Genomic DNA, 23,551 nt, shown 5'->3' on the forward strand with positions numbered 1-23,551 from the left:
TATTGCTAATTTTATTTCATTATCTTTATGATATTGTCATAAATCTGGAAAATGTCTTTATTTGTGACAAAAATATTGTTGATATACCATAGTTTTGCTGCAAAAGAAACATCCTATTGCTTCTTTTTTTTGCATGTAATTTTTACTTTCGTCTTTCAATTGATGTTTCATTCTGAAATTGAAATTCAGAATTTCAGGTTGCTGCTGTCAAATGATGTGATAGATTCTAGTTCTTGATACTAGTACTCAAAAACTTGACAATTTTTTGAATGTTTTTTTTTCAGTTGTGATACAAAAAGATGAAGAGCCAGTGAAGGAGGGAATCTGAGAATTTTTTTTTTAGTATCAATTTATTTTGTGTGAAAGAAAAAGGATAAGTAATTGTTAAAGAAAACTCTCATTTTACTTTATGGACGAGTCTGCGATTGTCACCTAATGGAAATATCATACCAGTAACCGATGCTGGACATTTTTCAACATGTTTTTAGTGTTTTTCCAAGGATTTGAAAGCTAATATTGGTTTATAGTAGACAAAGGGTCTATGAATGAATTAGCACCAAAATGGTGTTTCTTAATTGCTTCTAAATGGCATTTCTTTACTTGTTAGTTAGTTTTGGGGTTATTTCTATCCTATTTCATTCAATTTATTACCACATGTGTGTTTGAGCATAAGAAATGTATTATTTAATGAAGTTATCACAGAATAGCCAAATGAAGATACATATGGTATCTCATCCATTTTAAAGGTCATGATATGTGTACTGAATTATTTTGTAATCTTAAAAACACTACACTATTAGATACATACAGTATACATCTAATTCTTGTTAAGAATATGCTAGTCAAATTTATGAATATGAGAGTCATATACATGTATAACCTTTATATATATCAGATTAACCTCTTTGAGATTCATATTCTAACAAACTTTTATTTATATTTCAAAGACCTAATTCAGAGAGCAATTCAGAAAGAGGCGACTATTAATTTTACTGTTTATTTATTTTGTATTTCTTATAAACGTTTGTGTAGTTTGATCATTGCAAAACTTCTCTTTATGATGCTGTAAAACAAACACAAAAACAAATGTATTATATTAATACATTTGTACAAGAGGCATGGTTTGATTCTACTTTATTATATAAGTTTATTTGATAGTATCCATTGATACCCAGTGCGATGTGTGTCACATAAATAAGCCAGTTCATAGTTCCATTCTGCGCATGATCGGATCGATTCTGCGCATGGTCAGAGGAAGGTCATTGGTACTAAAGTGACATGGTGGTTGAAAATTTAATGAGATAAGCAGCAACTTTGGTGTCTTGATTATTCATGTATTCTTTTGAATTGTGTTTTACATCCACAAAGAACAAAAATGCGTCCACAAACGACTGTTATTTCACAGTTTGCCAAGTACATTGTACAGCCTGCTATAATATGCATTCAAAGTAGAAATGCAACAAATGCCTTCATGGAGTGTTCATTGGTCCTGCGATGTAAGGCATTCATATGTTATATCTTGCTTTGAAATCTGCGTATCATAATGAAAGAAATGAAAGGTCATTTAACCAAAATTGTCCATGATGTAACTACGAACTGGTCTATTATGCCTCTGATCATGTCAGATTTCTTCAAGTGTACTAAATCCACATGGTTAATCACCATTTCAAATTGGTTTATGGCATTAGGACTTGTTTGGGTTTTGTATTCTGAGATTGAATTATTTTCAGAAAACATTTATTTCCACATGGTGGTTGGAAGAATGATTTATTAGTTGCAATATCAGGTAATGGATGATTACTAACTTTTTGAATATTTTAAAGTAAAATATGTTGTGATTTTTATTTAATAGGTAATTTCTCCAATGGAACCATACTTATTCCTTTTTAATCTCAATTATTTTTGTTGAATAGCGCAAGAGAATATGTATCAACATGGTTTTGTGTTTTGTAAAAGATTTATGTTATGAAAGTATTTTTTTGTAAAGTTATGTGGCCAAGTGAGGTTTTGCCTTTAGCTGTGAATATCACACATGATACTAAATGTTTTCTTTTTATTCAAAAGTAGAACATCCATAGTCATGGTTCTTAAGCATGATTTTGTGAATCATTAATAAATAAATGTATTAAAATGATAAACAATATCAGTTCTGGAATGTTTCTTGATATCTGATGCATGTTGCCCCCCCCCCCTTTCCCGGTTTTCAAAGATAATAGGTATATCCATTTATTTTCATATTGAAACTTGTATATACTTCACCTGTATGTGTCAAGTACGTATATGTTTCAGGTGAATGTACATGTTTTCATTAGGAAATTAAATCAAATTTCAGCAGGGTTTGCCTATTGCCTGGCCAAAGTTTCTGGTCAATTGGTCACAAAACTCACTTATTGACTTATTTCATAAAAGCTCAGTATCTAACATTGTCCAGAAAACAATAACAAAGGATTGCCAAGCCTGAATTCAAGGCCTTGAGTATCAATATTTCTAGGGCAAAGCCACTTTGCTATAGGTATAGGACACATTTCTTAAAGGAGAATGAAACCATTGGAACAAGATAGCTTGTGTGAAAACAGAAAAATCAAAGAAACAGATCAATAAAAGTTTGAGAAAAATCGGACAAATAATGAGAAAGTTATGAGCATTTGAATATTGCGATCACTATTGCTATGGAGATAGCAAATTGGCAATGCGACAAAGATGTGTGATGTCACTTGTGAACAACTCTCCCCATTACTTTAGTATATATTTCACTTGAATTGCCTCTTTTATCACATCTATCCATAGATCATGTGTTTTCTACATGAGGGCATGTAATCCATATTTTTTAAGAATACATCATGGATAAAGAGTTTGTATCATCATAAGAAATAGCAAAAGAGACATTTTGAGGGTATTTTATAGTCCACCAAAGGGAAAGTTGTTCATCAGTGACATCACACATCCTTGTCGCATTGCCAATGGGAGGATCTCCATAGCATTAGTGATTGCAATATTCAAATGCTCATAACTTTCTCATATGTCCAAATTTTCTCAAACTTTCTTTATTCTTATTCTTTGATTTTTCTGTTTCTACACAAGCCTATTTGTTCCAAAGGTTTCATTCCCCTTTAATTTATCCACAAATGGAGAAAAAAAGGTACTTGATAATTTCTAACGGTAATATGAGAGATAATGAAATCATCTTTGGCCATTAATGGCCTTTAATTATTGCATTCTTCTATTTTGAAAAAGGAAGAGAGAAAATGTTTTATATTTCAATGTCACAAATTCAATACTGCTGTTGTATTGCATGCATGTAAGACTGCCAGGGGCGTTCCACTTGTGTGTTATATTATTTGTCACTTAAAATTTGAATAATTATGAACAACAACAAATAAATTAAATGATAGTAATTGATATAAACACAAGTGGTATACGGCTACATATGCAGGAAATAAAGTTTAGTTTGAAAATAGGTGGATTTTGAGAACAGCTTTAAATTAGAAAATGACCACAATGTTCTAGTAGCGAATTGAAGAGTTCAGGGGCAGATATTCAAAGGGATCTATAACCATAAGTATTTTAGGTGCTACAAGGGCGCCGGAAGCGGGGGGCAGGGGGGCAATTGCCCCCCCAGATAAAATTTTTTGGGGGCAAAATCTCGTTTTGCCCCCCCAAATTTTATCTGGGGGGGGCAATGTGCCCCCCCCCCCTATAAAGAAAAAATGATAAATTATTCAAGGACAAATGTAAACGATGAAGGCACTTTTCTGTCTAAAAATTGTCATTTCCATTGTCAAAAATGAAAAAAATTCGCCCCTGACGGGGCAATTACATAATCATAGTAAGCCTCGCGTCTTTTGACGAACATGTCCCTCTGTGAAACATACCTTTGATAAGCCCCTTTTCAATCTTACTACAGTGTGATAACGTTTAACCTTTTAATGAATACATTTCAGACTAAAACCGAATGGCAAATTGAATGTGGTTCACCAATGCAATGCTGGCTGTGTCGGCTAACAAACGCGCGGTCGCCCAGAAACGCTCAGATCGGACCCGATATCACTAACGCGCGTGAACGCTAGCTACTCGAGCAACATATGGAATCTGAAAATGACTGTAAAACAGAAAAGGTTAAAGAGGCTTGAGTAGTTGGATTATTGGATAAATGAGAAGATGCTAGCCTGAGTCGGTGAATGTAGTGCAGAGCAGGAGTACTCATCTATCAACTACTCAATCCTCTTCTACCTTTTCTGGTTTACTGTCTTTTTCAGGACTACGCGCATTTAAACAAAAAATTACTCGACTATCAACTGTTCACTTCCTCCCCTATCAATTTCACTTCTTCCTCTATCCACTTTTTCGAAAACTCCACATGGTGTACCGACAACCATAGGCCTATCCGCTATTGGAATGTAATTGTTTTCTTCTAATAATGTTACATAATGTACATTATGAACTGCTGTAGTTTGTTAAAGGGATGGTCCGGGATGAAAGTATTTATAGTTTAATAAATAGAGTAGAATTCACTGAGTAAAATGTTAAAAAATTTCATCAAAATCGGATAACAAATAGCAAAGTTATTGAATTTAAAAGTTTAGCAATATTTGTGAAAACAGTCGTCATGAATATTCATTAGGTGGGCTGATGATGTCACATCTCCACTTGTTCTTTTGCATTTTATTAGGTTTATTCAATTGTTTTCTCCAAGAACTAGAAAAATTGGATTGACATCCGATTTAGTGCATTGGATATTCATTGCTGCAACTTATTTCATTATAAGGGAGACATTTGGTTCACACAAGTATGAGATAATGAAAATATATAATTTTATGTAATAACATAAGAAAACAGAAAGTGGAGATCTGACATCATCAGCCCACCTAATAAATATTCATGACGACTGTTTTCACAAAATATTGCTAAATTTTAAACGTCAATAACTTTATTATTTGTTATCCGATTTTGATGAAATTTTCGGCATTTTGCTCAATGAATTCTACCCTATGTATTAAGATATGAATATTTTTAGCCCGGACCATCCCTTTAATCAGTTCATAATTATTTACAAATGAATATTTCCTGGAATTTGATAATCATCATTTCCTAGTTATGGTCACATTTTCCCCAGAAAATATGTAAAGAAAAAAGATTTTGAAGGGGTCATCTAAAAGTGCTTCCCAGCCATACAAAACATGCAAAAGGAAACATATAAATCGAGTAATGAATGTTTTAAACTTTAATAATTTTCAGAAAAGTTTTGAATTGTTAGACAACTAAGCTTGACATATTTCTTTTTCCTTCAGTTATAAAATATGAAATGTATTGCCCATGCATGGATAATCAGGGACTATCTCCAATGCTGATTTCAGAAGTGAAATGCATAGAATGGGTATGTGCTTATCGACGTCTGCCACGTCAGAACAGTATGACATTTTGAACTTGAAAAGACATTCATTAGAATTTATTTTGTTTTTGTTGTTGCGCTTCTTCTGCTTAATACACTCCTTGTTCTGACAGGAATTACTTGAAAATTATGATGATTGTGCTCTCTCGTGTCGTCCGTGTATGTAAATATACATATAAATATTACTGAAAGGATATTGCATGAAAAATGTAATTTCTGGTATTTTGAGTCAATATAGGAAATTTAATTGATCAGACACAAAAACACATTCCGAAGCGATCGTTTTGCGCGTAGATTTCATAGGTTCTCATAGATTGTGAGTATAGTCTTTCGTAGTGAATTCTATGTTTGAATTTCAAGAAATTTATTTTTGAATGCTCTTAGAAACGCAACTTTTATACTCCATTTTTACACAAAGTCCTTACCGTGGGGGGGGGGATCCTACACCCTCTCCCGCTCGATCGCTTCGGTATCTCACGCTATCAAAAATATTGTGCCCCCTTCGGGATTTTGCCCCCCCAAAACTGAAAGTGTTCCGGCGCGCCTGAGGTGTTAATATATTTATTATTGCTTATACGATTTTGTTTTCAAGCGTCTCATTCCCTTTCCGCTTTTCTGAATTTTCTTCTTTTTTTTCTTTCTTGTAGCCGAAATAACCTTCCATTACGGGGGATCGAAGTTCACCCTGGCGATAATTCAGTTTCAATAAAAGCATAAAAATATAATTATGGTGAATGATTCATGAAAATATGTTGTAGCAGGGTTATGAATTATGAAAGTTTTTATTTTGTGACGTCACAAACGAGCAGCTCCTCCATATGTCGTGTGTTATAAATGTGATGCCTCATTAAAAATTGAAAATGATTTTATTTATGCTGGGGTATATCAGACACATTACATATGCCCACCTCTATCAGAAAACAAAAATAATAAATTCATCATGTTCCTATGAAAAATGAAATTCATTAAAGTATATTTCATATGATCTTCTAAAGGTCAGTGGGGGTACGTGCTTCTCACCTGTGACGTCACAAATTAAAAAAAAAAGAAAATCGTAACTCCCGATCTTACTCTTTGATGGATCAAACTTTCACCAATATAATTTTCTACTTTTATTAACTCGTCAGATCGAGTGTTCCCCTCTGTTAATTGATGAATTTGCAGATTGAAACCGAGCAAGTGAAAACAACAATGAGTAGGGCCTATGGGGCGGCGTACAATTTGAAAGGGGCAAGACGTACGACCTAATTGTGACGTCATAACATATATTCCTTTTTAATCAAATAATCATATTTCAGAATGATGGAGCGACACCCCCCCCCCCCGGGGCTTCGGACATTTTGATACCATGCGCGACCATGAGGTCTTGAAATAAAGCACCCTAAACAAGTATATTCCATATTCTGAAAAGGCCCTTAAGTAGGCCTATTGGAAACAAAACGATAGGACTGCGCGGGCCCTTGGCACGTATTCCCTGCATGAATTGAACCCCTAAAAAGTACAGCGATATTTTTATTGTTATATGTCAGGGACATCGGTTTACCTTACCTTACCTACATTTAGTACGGCCCCACCTCTCACACCGCGCAAATTGTTGGGGCAAAAAGTACATCTTTTATTGAACATTTTACCCTCGCAAAGTGACCTTAAACACGTAGCTTTCCGCTTCCCTAGCGATATAGATACCCTTTTTTCATTATTTTAATGTTTTTGACACCCTTATTACGTATCTTGAAAAAGACATCCTTTTTACGTTTTTTTTGGGGGGGGAGGGATCTCTCATGGTATCCACTCGTCAATGTAAGTCCCCCCCCCCCGGGAGCGATCCCCTAAATCCCCAACCCGGGATCCCCAATTGGATCGATACTTCTTATGCATTCCTGTTATTCCCCCTTTTGTCCCCTATTTTTTTTAATAAATAAATTGAAGAAGAGTCATAGGTGGCTGTCGCCCCCCCCCCACTCCCGTGGCGCTGCCCCTAAGTTTCATTCGGTTTTCATTAGTTTTGTCCAATGATTGCTGATCCTCTCCGCGCGTCGCATTATCTCGCATTTCAGGAATAGGAAACGCATCCAAAATAATCTACTGAACACTCACTATGCACACTATACGATGCATTTGGAAATGGAATGGAGGTCAAAATGTCAGACCGTGAAAGATGATATACCACTTGCACTACAGGCCAACGGGAAACACAACAACATTATCATCTTGCGCTCTCTCTTTCTCCAACTCTACGTGGCACATCCGAACATATCTGGTAGTTATTCCTTTTAACATACAGTGTGCGAAACGTGTACATGTTACATGCAAGTGATTAGGCATTCTAAACATAGTTTTTACTGTATGTAGTTCATTCTGTAAGAGGAAGTTATTTGAAGAATTTTAGAGGTATTTATAACACAACAACCCCAATTCAGGCGAGGAAGAGGAGTTAACAGGGAGTTGGGAATACCATGGTTTGAATGGTCATGTACATACATGTAGTCAACATTTATGAATGGTCCATGGCCACTGGATACTAGTATGTTGATCAGCTAGCCTATTCTAGATTTGAGTTAATTGGAAGGTGACATAATTGATATTCAAAAAGTCCATCATTATCATTCACCCAGGCGTATGTTAGGCCTATATCCCTATATAGCCTAATTTGTTTTTGATTCAGAAAAGGCGCAAGCGCTCTCAACGAACTACATCCCAACTAGTCTATATCTGAAGTAGGGTTTCAAGTTCTCTAATTCAGGCTGTCATTATTTTTATTTTAACATGAAGGTACATGCAGAATATACCGGGAGAGTATAATTACTTATAGTAGTGTGAGCACCCAGATGTGTTGGGGGGTTAACTTTTCAAGTTAAATAATTGCATGGTCAGATCGGATGACTGCATTAATCAATGTCTCAAAAAATAAAAGTCAATGAGCAAAACTCGGACTTGCCAATACATTATTGTTGCCCATTAGAATGAATTATCTCCAATTTTTAGACTCCCTTATCATTGTGGATATATATAATACGACAGGTTCCAAAGTATTTTCAAAAAATGTTTTCACTATATCCACCTCAGAACATTGGACTATATAGTTGAATGAGTGGAAGATGAGTTCTCGACATCAACGTCAACGTCGATACTTCCCTCTTGAACAGAGCAACCCATCGACGTCTGCTGACCAAAGCATTGGTGAGTTTGATTCTCAATTCTTATAATCGGTTTATCCGGATCTTTGGTAACTTCAATAAATGAATGAAAGAAACTTCGTGCAGTGACGCATTTGGCATTAACCCTCGTTAAGATCGACGGGTCAAACATTTTTCTGATGACAACTAAAAAACAAAGGGGGGATCACCAAGAGTTTGAAGCACTTTCGCAACGAAAAAAAAAACAATATTACAAACAATAATGAAAGATCAAGGAGACACCACGAATTTTAAAGCACTTCGAGCAAAATTCTGACCCCCCATGTACGCTATAATGACTTCAAGATACCTCCTTGAATGATCATTGAGATTATTTCATCGCTGTGAATGAAGGAAGGATAATGTACTAGTAAATAATGCATCGTCGAAGTTTAATTAACTGAACAGAAATTGGATAAAAAACGGATGAACATGATGATGGTGATGATGACGGCGATGTTGATAGCGATAACTGATGACGGTAAGCGAATGGTGAATGTGAAATTTAGCATCCATACATGCACAGATCCAAGCGCGCTCAAAGCGGCCGCCCCTTTCCCTCCCCCTTCATTGGCGGCGTAAAATTAAAGTTAAAATATTTTTTAAGAGGAAAAAGAAGAAAAAAGTAACAATATCTCGCGTTTCGATCTTTCATTAGGCTTATTTTGTTTATGCATCATGTTCATGATGACAAAAAGTAATATGCCCCTATTTTCAGGCTTGTCTCAATTTATAAACCCCTCAAGAAAAGTGTGGAAATCTGTGTTTGGCCATTAATTTCTCCCAACATCCAATACACACAATGCATATTTTACATCTTTCAAAAGATCATTTAATTCTCTTTAAAATGATACCATGCTTGTTATGATCATACCATTACGAAAAGAGCAGGGTTCAAAAGTGTGATTAGGTCTGAATTGAAAAGCTGCAAAACGAGCAAAACAAGTCTGGAAATCTGAGTTTAGCCATTAATATTATTTCTCCCACTCCCAATTTTATACAATGCATATTTTACATCATTCAAACGATCAATTAATTCTTTTTAAAATGATACCATGCTTGTTATGATCATGCCATCACGAAAAGAGCAGGATTCAAAAGTGTTGGATGAGGTCTGAATTGAAAAGCTGCAAAACGAGCAAAAATAGTCATGAAGGGTCAATACAGAACACGATTCTTTTGTCTGTGTCAACATGGTCAACAGAGATGAAAATCCATTCAAATCAAGGCCCCTGCTTCTGTAGTGATGGTCCGTGATAAAACATGGTTTGAGTCGTGGTGTGAAATACCCATGTATGTTTGTTTGTTATGTGTTTGCTTGTGCAGGGGTGTGTTGATTCCATGTTAATGTTGAGGTATTCAAGGTGTATGAAAACAGAAGAAACCGCTGAGAAACTCATGCACTCTTCACCACTGAAAAAAGAAGTGACTTTCAATATTGTGTCACTTTGCAACTTTTTGAATTTTGACCTTGCCCCACATTTCAAAGCACTGCACCTCCATGTGAACGATAATCATATCATGTAGGGTATCATTGTAAAGAAAATGAAATGATCTATTCATTGATATTAATTACACATCGATATTTATTAAAAACCAATGACGAATTATCGATCCAAGTCAAAATAAACCGCTGAGAAACTCACTCATCACCACGGAAAACAGAAGAGTGATTTTCAATATTGTGTCATTTTGCAACTTTTGAATTAGGCACTGCGCCTCCATGTGAACCGTAATCATAACATGTAGGGTACCATTTTAAAGAAAATCAAATGCTCTATTCATTGATATTAAAGGGGAAGTTCACCCTGAAGAAAACTCTGTTGTAAAAATAGCAGAAAAAATAGTAAAAAATATTGGTGAAGGTTTGAGGAAAATCCGTTAAAGGGTAAGAAAGTTATTAGAGTTCAAAGTTTTGGATTTGTGACGTCATAAACGAGCAGCTGCCCCATGTGTTATGTAATATAAAATACATGAATTCCAAATTTTGTATGGTTCCTGATAACTTAATTATGTTTTCTATTCATGATCGGGTGTGAAATGATTTGTCTATTGATATACAAAAGCTACAGTGAAAACCATTTTCAATTTTCTGAGAAAATGACATTTCATTGATTTTTTTACCATTCGCTATGTAGGAATGCTGCTCGCATATGACGTCACAAATCGAATAATTGAAATTCTAATAACTTTTTAATTATTTGATGATTTTTTCTCAAACCTTCGGCAATATTTTTTATTATTTTTTCTGCTATTTTTACAATAAACTTTTTGTCAGGGTGAACTTCCCCTTTAATTACACATTGATATTTAATGAAATCGAGGAGAGATTATTGATCAAAGTCAAATTTCCAAACTTTTTTGAGGAGTTTTTATTGGCCCGAACGAGAGCTTTTTAAGATATTGTATTTATTCATTTATTTTATTTCTCTTCATTTGAATATCACTGCTTTTCCGCATTGATTGTATTAATATCATTGTATCCCGTGTCAATTATTATTATTGATTTTAAAGTTTCAGTTTCACTAATAGTAGTAACCTCAACAATGTGTTTGTGGTATACTTTATGTAGACGTTAGCTGGGAAGCTTAAAAAAATATCAAGATAAATATCCTATTTCAAAGAAAATTGCCGATTGTTCGAGTTTACAAAGTGTAATGTATTTTATTTATTTGTATAGATTTTTTTCCAGAAGCGTCATGAAATGCCATTGGTAAAGTTCAATAATAAAGTTGTATAGCGCCATCATAAGAATAGTAACAATAGTAACACCCTAAATCGCCAAAATTTGTGGTAATACTCCTGGGGCCCGTCTTAAAAAGAGTTGCGATTGATCCAATCAACCACAACTATGGAAAGCCAGCAACGTCAACATCTAAAAGGCATGTTTATTCAAAATATTTTCTAGATATGATATACATTCATACAGTCATTGTTTTCTTTAAAAAAAATCAATGTCCTGTTTCACAAAGTAAATTGTGCATATTTCCTGTAGAAAAATTATAGCATTGATGGATTTCCTATTATAGTTGAGGTTGATCGGATCAATTATAACTCTTTTTAAGACGGGTCCCTAGAGTTGTGCACTTTGCTTTGTCCAATTTTAAAACATCAATAATGTAATCCTTCAATGTCATTGAGTTGTAATTAATCTATCTTGTGTTTATATTTCTGACTCATTACTTTGGTTCTCTTATTGTTTCATTTATCACAATTCTTCTGGAAATAAGGCAGACTCTGCACATTGTGTTGAATAAAGCCTGCTCTTTTACCATTATCACCATGTAAAGCATTCTAGATAACGTCAAAGTGGGGACGTAACGATTGGAAACCTTCATGTGCATCATACCATAAAAACATTGACTTATCACGGTCTGACAAGTCTACCTCTGGGAATTAGTGCCCTTATACTCCTCCCACTTCTTACTCTTCTTTCCTTCTCCTCTGCCTCCCCTCACTCTCTTCTCATCAATATTGCTCTTTTTATCACTTTTTTTTCTAAAAAAAACTCACATTTTCGATGAGATTACCTATCAGCTGACCTTTTTTTGTTGTGTAAAAATGTTGAAACATGCATTTATTTGGGGTTCTCACTCCTCTCCAGTCTCCATTTACTAGCAGTTCTACTTTTTTTTGTAGTAGGATTTTTGTCAGATAATTGCCTTCATTTTTCCTTCAGAGATTATCAGACATGGTTCAACTCATGACGACCACCATCAGTGGCCGTTGCATAAAAGTTGTCAGCACTGACAAGTTGTCTTTCCCGGACAGTTACCATAGTCGTCGGCAACAGTCAGCAGGCAGAGCTTCTGAATTCTGAGCCAATCAAAACCAAGGATTTCACTGAAATCATCAGTGCTGACAACTTTCACGAAACATCCCAAGGTCTCCGCTTAATGAGAGCTGACAAGTGTTCATGGAGTGCCATTAAAAGTGTTTTTTTTTCTTCTTTTTTTATTAAATTATTTGTTCTCAGCCAATCAGAGGCAAGGATTTCAGTAGCTTGCAAAAGTGAAAATTACAGGCAAGATACTTCATGAAAAGTCACCTAGGTTGTACACAACAAAGTAACATACATGGGAAATCAAATCAAGGTTACAATTTTAATAGATGATCTAAAGACCATGGTGAAATAGCATCTATATTAGAACTGAGAGTTACATAACATGACAGGTATCGTGGTACACCGTGTATCTATCTTGGCAATTGTTGGTCCTGAAATTAAAAAGGACCACCCAAACTCGACGTTTTGACAAGTGTGTTCTTGTCGTCTTCAGGAGAATGAGCAAAGTTTGTAAAAACAGGTCTTGTATACTCTGTCAAGGTGCTGTATGCCTTTTCAGGATCATCAAGTGTCCACGAAAGATACATGGTGTACCCTGACACCGGCCTACACTATTCTTCTTTGCCATGAAAACCTTCAGAAGTTGCATGATGACAGGTTTCATTTCAAACTTACACACTGAAATTGCTGTGTGGTGCATGACCTTCATTATATCAAAATTACATACTTTATCCAAGATTACAAGAACTGCATTGGACATCTCTAAGAAAAAGTAAAACAAATTTCACACACCAATTATTTCTTTATAATTATATCTGAAATAATAGTACATGCTCACTCCACTTCAATGTGATAAGATCTCTAATAAGTGTATGAATAAAAGGGAGCATCCAAAAATATAAACTTAATACCATTTGGACAGTATTGCCAATCTCTTTGGAGTTTTTCCTTTGAAAGCTGAGGCACGCTGCATATATATCTTTCAACTTTAAAAGAAAGATTGGTAATACTTGTAATATTTCTTTATAATCACAGTGCACATGCACATTTTATCTCCAACAAAACTCTGATGAATTCAGTTGATAATTTTTTGCCCCTTAATTTGTTATACAATTGGTGCAAGACAAATCTTATTTTTTAGTCTGATGACGTTTCATGGGGAAGAACAATATGCAAGTTCTTTATAAGCAGTATGGTTAAGTCACCATAACCAGCTGTCCAGCTCCACCAAAAGGAACAAGAATGGGACAGCACTCCACTCTTCCCCTTAGCATCTGGCACTGATGTGAAATATTCATCAAATAGTAAACTTTTGTGAAAGTGATACAAGAAATGAATCACAACATATGAAACAATACATGTTGTTATCATCTACAATCTACATGTGCACTTTGGTTCATTCCTGTAGTGTATACATTCTTATTGAAAAAAAAAATATTCTCCGTAAAATTATCAGAATTACTTCATGTTTGGTCTCATTTTACAATCATATATAAAATGAAGCAAACAACTTCAGATCTATTCAAATTTTGAAACCATAAAAACACACAAGATATTCATAACCATAAAAACAACACTGAAACTGAAAGTGATTGAAATCAAGCATCACTATATCCTGGTAATTGTCTCATTACTTATAGTTGCACTCATTTATTATAAAGAAAGGAATTTGAATTTTGTTAAATCCTAGGTAAAATATGAGGTTTAGTGAACATAGTAAAGTATGGGGGTGATGAAAGAAACTTGCATTTGACTTCATGTCAATTTACTCATCCTATAATCATTCATAAGTCTTGAAATAATTGATCAATGAATGTTCCAGGCAATAACAAGAATAATTTGCAATTGGGAATTTACTGATTGCATATGACATACATGTAGGCTCCTGCAGCACACCCAAGAAGTATTGACCATAATTTCACAGTGCAATAATATGACGCAGCTAAGAAGTGGAAATTGAGACAATCTATGAATTTTGATGACTGTTTGGAGAATGTAATCAGGGTTATTCCATATGATGCCATAACAAAGCAATTGCATTTCAAAAGAATGCCATATCTTCTTCATCGAGCAGGGAAGTCATATCAGCACCAAGTTATTTTGTTGTCGGTGACTTTAACAGCAGTATGATTCCTATTCATTGGATAAATCAATTATAACAGGTAAAAAAGGTATAAAAGTCCAGAGCTTTCTCCCTCTTCTATCCTTACACGTTAGCTGACATTCTCCTTTTCTGTTTCACTTTTTGCATGGTCCTTTTCAATCTCTTCTTGAGACGCTTCTTGAACAATGTCCGCAGATTCACTAGGATCCGACTTCTCGTTCATGGGGTACAGTTCAGGGTAGGTGACCATGCATTCCTGCATCTTCCGGAAATTGTCTATGCAGTCAGACCCCTTGGGTTCGGCCGTGCTGTAGTGGAAGCAGGAGAAGGCCTCCCTGAACTCCATACCACAGGGACCACTGGCCATGCCTCCAAGACAAGGGCAACTCCAGTTGATATCCCCATTAGCAAGGATCAAACCTGTCAGATACAATAAACAGTTTCTGTGAAACCTACAAAATCATAATACTAGTACATGCATTCAATTTTAAAGTACATAAAACATTATCTTGCCTTAAGTTGATAGTTAAATGGAATTATTAACATGTACTTCATATAGGCCCGAGTCATTACATTTATTTTGAAAACCTTTTAAATGCTAATTGGCAAGGAAAAAAGAGAGAAAAAAAACACACGTCCCTTTAAGTTGCGAAATTACATTTTTCACATCTACATATCAATGAAATTGATCTGGCCAACTATTTTCCATATTTTTTTGAAATTCTTTTGATTGAATTGGGAATTATCAAGAGAATCAGAGATTTTCCCCTTCTTTCTCGACAATGAAATATTGTTTTCAGTCCATGTCACACTCGATCTACCTACATGAAAGTCTACATGTGGGACTACAATATGTACAATAATGATCTGTGGAATTTCAGCAACATTTTGGGAAGTGGTTTTTTTTTTCAATATGGTCAAACACTTGTAAAAATAGGAAAAAAAAATGAACCTCTTAAAATGTTGTTAGAATGATGTTTAAACATTATGACTACGCCCTAATTTCTAGTTTATATCTTACTGCTGGAATGCCCACAAGCTGCCATTACAGATACAGTTTACTTTCAAATAAATATCAACAGCTAGGATTTTTAAGGGTGTGGTAACACAAAATATCATGAACATGGTTGCAAACTTTTGTTTAAATAATTCCCTTTTTCCAGATAATGTATCCTCTCTGTACCATCAGTCTAAAGGAAATATATGGTAACCTCACATTGATCAGTAAATTCTTGGGTGATTTAGTCGAGTATAAACAAGATATTATGTACCTTCTGGTTCTTCTTCCTCAGCAAGATATTTGAGTTCCTCCTTGATTGGGATTTCATGGTCCTCCTTTGTGACAAAGAGAACTTGGTCCTTCCCTGGAAATAATAAAATAAATAATCACAAAAATCAACTTAAGAACACAGAAACATATTCTGATAAAAAAATCACAAACATATAACTTTTATTATCTTAAATATTTAAAACTATTTTTCGAATGGTGCAATTTTCTCAAAACTTTCAGATGAAGAGAGTAAAAATGAATCTTCTATAAGTATATAAACTGCATGCTTTATAACAATGTAGGCCTATACAAGCTTCAAAAATTGAATAGGGTATACCTCCACAATTTTATTCAAAATGCTAAAACACAAAAGCATTGAGAACAAGAGCGATGATATTAGTTGCCACTTTTCTTATACTGGTTACTTTTACTGTCCTTTATGTTCATCTTTTTATACCGAGTGCAATTTTTGACTGTGTCTACGATAAGTTTTGTTTGTACAAAAAGCCATTGTATATTATTAATCATCACTGCTTGTACATGCAGTGATTTACAAAAGTAAGATTGGTATTTAGAAGGGATTTGTATTGCGGCAAATCCGCTCTGCAGAGTGCCCAAGGTGCAGTGGAAGAGAAAGAGAGAGAAAAGTACGCATCCGTAGTGGCGAAGAACAATGAGAAACAAGATGGAGGCGTAAGCATCGGGCAAGTCTCCCCCGTCTTTTCATAATATTTTTCTCATGAATTCTTGTTTAAAAATGATATTGATAGCGTAGAAATGTCGGAAATGAAGTTGTATCCCTTTCACATGATTTAGGGCTAGATCTTTTAGAAGTAGAAATCTCGGGGGCGAAAGTTTAAGGTTTTGGGCAGTATACGCAGATGAATGGGATGGAATCCCTGGCTCCGCTGGAGAGTAAGCATACGTTAGTAAAATATTTTTACTCTCTAGGAGCCTCCTGGCTACCTGTACCGGCTTACGGTGCTTTCAGTACTAGGTTAGGTGGCAACTGTCTTTGGGAAAACAAAGCCTAAACTAAAGCCTAAGGTATGATGTTTTCGTTTATCCCAAAACCGTTCGGTTTTGGGATAACCGTGAATATAGTCACTATATAATAACCGTGAATATAGTCACTATAAATAATGCAGCACTCGGCTACTGATGAGTGACGTGACATGACTTGCTCAGCCAGGCCCACCTTACCAATTTCACGATAATGGCTTTATGACCGTTGTTTTTAAATGTTGTTAATGCACGTATGGTACATGGGGGGTATTCTGAAAAGTCTCATAAGTTTCCACTTAACTTTCCTCATAAGTTACCCAATTAATGGAGCGCTAATGTACCTCCAACTTCGTATTCTGAAAACTCTATTAGCGCCATAGAGATGTATATTGACAATAGAGTAATCGCTCGCATTGACGCGCGCGTTATGCGGCTGTGATTCCATGTATTGCGCAGCCGCCATCTTAAAGAGGGCAGAGCGCGGATTTATATAACACACGGCTCTATGGGGAGAATATCACACATTTCACTTTTTTACATTATATTTTCAATTTAATGCTGTATGTAACGTTAAAATCACAAGGCAAAACATTTTTATGTTAAAATATATGATAACCATGCATATTTGATAAAGGAGATGGACTGAAACATCCAGAAACAGGGGGGGAAAACGACGGGGTTGACTGAGTATAAGCCATCATATAGCATATACCGTGACAAGGGTGTAAGATAAGGTCAACTTAACACTTTAGAGTGTTCATATGTTCTCTTGATTTGGTGCTCATTTGACACTCAGTGTTCAAGCAATATACTGTATTGAAACAACACTTAGAGTGTAAAATAAACACCAAATACTCAGAAGTGTTGAAACAACTTGGTGCTCATTTGACACTCCGGCAGTGTTCAAGCAATATACTGTGTTGAAACAACACTTAGAGTGTAAAATAAACACCAAATACTCAGAAGTGTTGAAACAACACCGTGACAGGTGTTGGATAGAAATATTTCAACAAAATTATTATTGAAGTTACACTTCACTGGAGTAACTCAACACTGTCTGTTGTTGGGGTATTTAAAAAAATACCCTAGTGTTAAGTTACACCGTCAGGCTGCAGGTGTTGAAGAACTTGAAATCGGACACCAAATGGTGTGAATCCGAACCGTGAAACAACACCAAAGCTGGTGTTGGTATTTTTTTACACCAATGGGTGATTTAAACTTTCGTTTAAATGTTCGTTTCTGCAGGTGTTCGAGGGTGTCAAATGAACACCAAATGGTGTCAACTTCATAACATTCTCCGACTCGTGTTCAAATCGAACACCAAGACTGGTGTTGATATATTTTAACATCCTAAATGTTGGTAATCTTAACACCAGTGGCAGTGTAACTCCAACACTAGATGGTGTGGTCCTTTATTGATTGGGCTGCTAGATTTAAACACCGTGGTGTTAAATATAGCTATAACGTCGCATAGTCTCAATATTATATTTAATGGGATTATCAGTGATTCACCATATGATTTCTACTTTGATTTTCTCAAAATTAACTGAAAGGAGGGGAAACTTCAGACCAAGCCTGATCTACATCAGGTAATGCAACCTATTTTTCCCCGTTTTCTGGATGTTCAGTCCATCTCTTTATATAAAATATGCATGGTTATCATATATTTTAACATAAAAATGTTTTACCTTGTGATTTTAACGTTGCATACAGCATTAAATTGAAAAATATATGTAAAAAAGTGAAATATGTGATATTCTCCATAGAGCCGTGTGTTATAAATCCGCGCTCTTGCCCTCTTTAGATGGCGGCCGCCCGAACATGGATTCACAGCAATTTGATGAAGTCCGCCCTCTAGTGTCAATAATATACATCTCTCTGATTAGCGCTCAATTAACTCCCTTTAGGCCACTCCCCTACTGAGCCGAATTAGCAATCAAATGCGCTCTTAAACGTAAAATTTTCTACTGGGGGCAGTGGTTTCTTCACTTTGCTGGCTTGTAGCGCAGCGCCTTGCTGTTGCAACACGATCTTGATCAAAGAATTTTTGCTGAAAAATAATGCTTGAAGTATTTGCATCGGAGATTAGAGGTTCGTTATGTTGTTGAAGTTAACTGTTGTCTTGTCCCTTTCTCTCTCATATATTACCTTTGTGCTTTTCTCTTTTTTTTTCGAACGCATTCTGATTTTCACATCCACCTCTTTGAATCCATTTGTGACTTTCTTTGAGTGTTTTTTTACAATATTTTATTTGCCTCTGTCTTGGGGCCCTGATCGGGGGGGGGGGGGGGGTGTTCTTCTTTATCTTGATTCATACTTTTTTTTTAAATAACATACTTTTCACTTATATGAGAAATCTTCAACAAAATGCTGATTTGAATAAAAAGATTTAAAAAATCAAACAAGCATATTAGATAAAAAAAAAAACACAGAAATTTTTATTTTTAAAAGTTAGATGTACAAATGTTGACATTAAGAATTTATAGGTGGGGGAAAATGATGGCATCACTCACTATTTTTGATCTTTTGTATTTAATTCTATGAGAGATTATTCATGTAAGTACTAAAGCGGTCTATGCTTATTGTTTTATTGTCAGAAAAAAGTTTTATTCGCCTTGACATTGCTGAACCTACCGTGATTTGGCTTCACGGTTTCACGGTTGGTATGTTGAAAAGCTCCAGCTGGAACATCACTCAACTTTGAGGAAATAGAGGTCGGCTAGAGAAGACCATCCTAGTCAAGCTGGAGACTTATGTTTGTTATTAAATGTTTGTGAGCTGGTTATAGAAATTAAGTCATATGGGAGGGTATTCCAATCCCTTGCCGTATTGGGGAAGAAGGATTTCTTGTAATTAGTTCTTGAGAATGGGATTTCGAGGGTCAGGGGGTTGAATTTCCTTGTACATGCTGCGTTCGGATCCCTTCTGTTGAAGCTCAGGTGCTCTTGAAGCGGTAGGCTGACATTATTATGGATTATCTTATGCATCATGGTCAGTCTGCTCACCTGCCTTCTATGTTGAAAGGGTGGGCAATTCCATAGATTTGAGCATGGCTGTAACAGAACTCTCCTGGCTGTAGTTGTTGGTAACAAACCGTGCAGCACGTCTCTGGACTGCCTCCACCTTGAGGATGTTATTCTTAGTGTGGGGATCCCACATGGAGCTGCAGTACTCAACATGGGGGCGAACGAGGCTTTTGTATGCTTGTAGCTTTACTTTCTGAGAAGCGTTTCCAAGGTTACGACAGAGGAAGCCTTATCATGCTATTAGCTTTGGAAATGCTTTATCAACCTGGGTGTTCCATTTCATATCCGACAATAGAGTTACTCCAAGGTATCTGTGCTGGTTGGCAGACTGCAGCGTCTGGCCAGCAAGCTTATATGAAGATTCTATTTGACTCTTACAACGGGAAAATCTGAGCACAAACTGGAACCTAAAAAAAAACCGGGAAATCTGAGAACACTACATTTTTCTGGTTTAAAGGACATTAGCCATGTGTGAGCCCATATTTCAAGGAGTTTTGAGTCCTTCTGGAGTATCTCACAGTCGACGGAGGACGCAATGGGTCGGTATATAATGCAGTCATCAGCAAAAAGACGCACTTTAGACTGCAGACCCACCGGTAAGTCGTTGATGTATAGCAGGAAGAGTGGGCCAAGGACCGTGCCTTGGGGCACGCCTGACCACTCTGACTGGCTTGGAACTTATCCCTTGGAGAACTACTGACTGTTGCAAGTAAGGAATGATGTTATCCAGTTATATATAGAGAGCCAGATATGCCGTAATGTTGGAGTTCGAGTAGTAGACGCTTGAGAGGTACGGGTACGGTGTCGAATGCCTTTGCAAAGTATGACTGCATCGACTTGCTTGTTGTGTTCATTTGCCTCCCAGATATGATGAACTCATTATTGTCAAAATAATGTGCAAAAACAAAACACTTTATGATGCTAACAATAAAAGAAAATATAGAAAAACAATAATCATATTTCCCCTTAACCCAGGGAACTGTTACGATTCATAACAAAAATGGGCGATCGAGACGGGGGTAAAAGGAGAGAACTTTCCGTTTTTTTGAGGGAGCGCTATAGCTGCATCATGCATGCATAACCGTTCCATAGGGATACATACGCACTCACACGATGGCGATCAAGGACCCCGGTTTTCACAAACATTTGTTGTTCCGAAGCCCGTTCCGCGATCCGAGGACCCTCCATTTTACAATAAGCCCGCTCCAAGGCCCCCTTTTTTTGTCTCGCCCGCGGCACACCCCCACCACTTTTTTGGTCGAGTGCCCCCCCCCCCCCCGGCACCTCAGTGAAACAAGTTGAGTGCTAGCACGCCAGGGATCGGCGGCAAGGGGATGGACGGGCCGTTAATTGGACGGTCGCTGGACTGGCGCAGCCGTGGGGAAATACTAGTCTGCTATGCAGACTCTGAAATGGCTCGCTTCGCTCACCCTTTCAGGCTGGTTTGCTTTGCAAACCAGTAGCAGATCTCACCTCACTTCTGCAGCCTTAGTAGACCTAGTCTGCTATGCAGACTCGTTGAATCAGCTGAGGTACACACACTGCAGATGTGGGTCTACATTTGTAGACTAGGGAAATACCGCGTAGAATATTGCGAAGAAATACTTCAGAATACACCCTTTCCAATTCATGCTTTAAAACCATAAAAGAGAATAATCTGAGAACATTATACATACCCTCTTGGCGACAATACGACATCGTTGTTTATCTATTAATTCTCCCCTAATTCTACAAGAATTCGACTTTAGTACAGACACAGGTCACAGCAGTAAATATGATGTAAGAAATACCGTTGCATGCACACACATGTGTTAAATAGTTTTTCGTTCAGGATCTTAGAAGGATTAAATCCAGATGATAATTTCTTATTATGTAGTAATGGTGTCCTTTTCTGTTTTTAATTGATTTCAGTGTAATGTTACATTATAATCGATTCTTATGATCATAAAATACTGTGGCTGGAAATTGATTTCATATCATTATGCATAGATTTCATCATATTTAGTGAATGAGTTGCTGATCAAGAGACCATTACACTATGGGTAGCTCCAATCGAAATTGAATGGAAAGCTATAACAATGGTGCAGGTGCGAGTCGCCACGTATACGGTACGCCGCATCCAGCCCGGTAGTATACCGTTTAGCGTATCCACCTTATCGTGTGTTTGCATATTATGAGCCAAACGTAATGTTCCACTGCCCGGTCGACCGATCGCAAATTGTTTAATTTGGGTATTTTAAAACAAAATAATAATATATTCAGGAGATCAGATAGTGTACTGGGACTGGAAGATCAAACTGTATTCACAACCAGACGTCAGTCCTTCAGGAAAATGGGAAATCCCACGACAAAGGGAAACACACTTCTACCCCTCAGCACGAACTCGAAGGAAACATCCCCGGGCCAGACCGGCGGAGGTAAGCAAGTGTTTTCCTGCCTCTAGCTCCCTGGGTTAGCTGAAGCCAGGCCAAGCCCAAGGCTTTGTTTTTACTGTGCGGTTTTTTTTTTTGCCAGATAAGACAATTTCAGAGAGCTTGAGATCAATATTTTGTAAATTGTTTAAAAATGATATGAGGCAAATAAATTAAAAAACAAACTTTTGAGTTTTGTTTTGCAATTCAGTTCAAGTTCAGGTTTGGTCGACAGACATACCTACCTATGGATACCTATGGATGCTTCTGAACGCAGTCTAAGACTCTATATTCAGTTCCAAATTCTGTCTCCTTTTTAGGTTGGCCGGGTCATGTCCTGGTGGGTCAGCATCAAACTTGAACTTCACAGGTTCACATCTCCAATACTTATCCAATCCATTCTCGAAGCTGTGGACACTGGGTGCATTTACTAATTCATTACTTAGGCTATTCCAAGGTTTCCTCATTCTTACGTAAAAGGAATTCTTACGTTTCTCAGTTACTGACCTCGGAATGTACAATTTTTTATCATGACCCCTGGTAGGCCCCTGCACCTGTCCCAAATCTGGCACTACTTCCTGGTCATACCTGTGAAATAACTTGTATGTTTCGATCATGTCTCCTCGCGCACGGCGATAAGCTAATGTAGGAAGTTTTAGTTGAATCAATCTTTGTTCATATGGGAGGTTCTTAACCTCAGGTACCAACTTAGTGGCCCTTCTTTGTACATTTTCTATTGCTTGAATATGTTTCTTTAAGTATGGACTCCATACTGCATGAGCATACTCCAAATGAGGTCTAATCAATGCTTTGTATAGGAGCAAGAAGTTCTCCTTGTGAAGATAAACAAATGTTCTCCTAATAAGATTCATTAGCCTATTGGCTTTATTTATCTTTGACTGAAAGTGCTGGTCAAAACCAAGCTTTGTGTCAACGATCACTCCTAAATCTTTACTAGTTTCAACTTGTGTTAGATTATGTGAGGCATTATCATGTGTCATTGTATAGTCATTGGAATCATCATTTCTTTTACCTATTGTAAGTACACAACATTTATCCGGATGGAACTTTAATAGCCACTTGTCTGACCATGAAAGTATGAAACTAGACGATCTAAGTCCGCTTGTAATAACTCAGCATCTCTGTCATTTTTTACATGCTTGTATAACTTGGTGTCATCTGCAAATAAATGAACAGTACTTGACAATATCTGATCTGGTAGATCATTAATGTACATGGGTCAATCCACATCAAATCAACCAATGCTTGTCACCCGACCCTCTTCGATTTTCTTTAAACTCGCACCAAATGTTGCCCCAAGTGTCTGACGGAAAATCTGAAATATTTTGCCCCAAGGTCAAATGGTTGCTAAGATACGGCCTCCCA

General features: G+C 36.5%; 2 protein-coding genes across 2 annotated transcripts in view; one reads left to right on the plus strand and one right to left on the minus strand.

Annotated features, from left to right (window-relative positions):
- Nucleotides 1–7,465: 7,465 nt before the first annotated feature.
- Nucleotides 7,466–23,551, plus strand: part of LOC121411320 (UDP-galactose translocator-like) — a 30,448-nt gene continuing 14,362 nt past the window's right edge. Inside the window, 2 exon segments of the mRNA XM_041603982.1 lie at nucleotides 7,466–7,649; nucleotides 8,456–8,569. Of these exon segments, the coding sequence (XP_041459916.1) occupies nucleotides 8,488–8,569 (82 nt within the window). The 5' untranslated portion in view covers nucleotides 7,466–7,649; nucleotides 8,456–8,487.
- On the minus strand, nucleotides 12,655–21,574 carry LOC121411321 (mitochondrial intermembrane space import and assembly protein 40-like). Its single transcript, XM_041603983.1, has 3 exons — nucleotides 21,431–21,574; nucleotides 15,725–15,817; nucleotides 12,655–14,873 (listed from the first exon to the last, which is right to left on the minus strand). Exons 1-3 carry the CDS (start codon nucleotides 21,450–21,452, stop codon nucleotides 14,563–14,565), a joined length of 426 nt encoding a protein of 141 aa, XP_041459917.1. The 5' UTR covers nucleotides 21,453–21,574; the 3' UTR covers nucleotides 12,655–14,562.

The sequence above is a fragment of the Lytechinus variegatus genome, chromosome 3, assembly GCF_018143015.1.
Source record: "Lytechinus variegatus isolate NC3 chromosome 3, Lvar_3.0, whole genome shotgun sequence".
Classification (NCBI taxonomy): Eukaryota; Metazoa; Echinodermata; class Echinoidea; order Temnopleuroida; family Toxopneustidae; genus Lytechinus; species Lytechinus variegatus.

Bases quoted from the DNA above. Each gene is read 5' to 3' on its own strand.
- LOC121411321 (XM_041603983.1), bottom strand. From the start codon at position 21,452: ATGTCGTATTGTCGCCAAGAGG. The intron at 15,818-21,430 runs GTATGTATAATG...TATTATTTCCAG, and splicing joins GTCGTATTGTCGCCAAGAGG to GGAAGGACCAAGTTCTCTTT. The intron at 14,874-15,724 runs GTACATAATATC...TGTATCTGACAG, and splicing joins TGAGGAAGAAGAACCAGAAG to GTTTGATCCTTGCTAATGGG.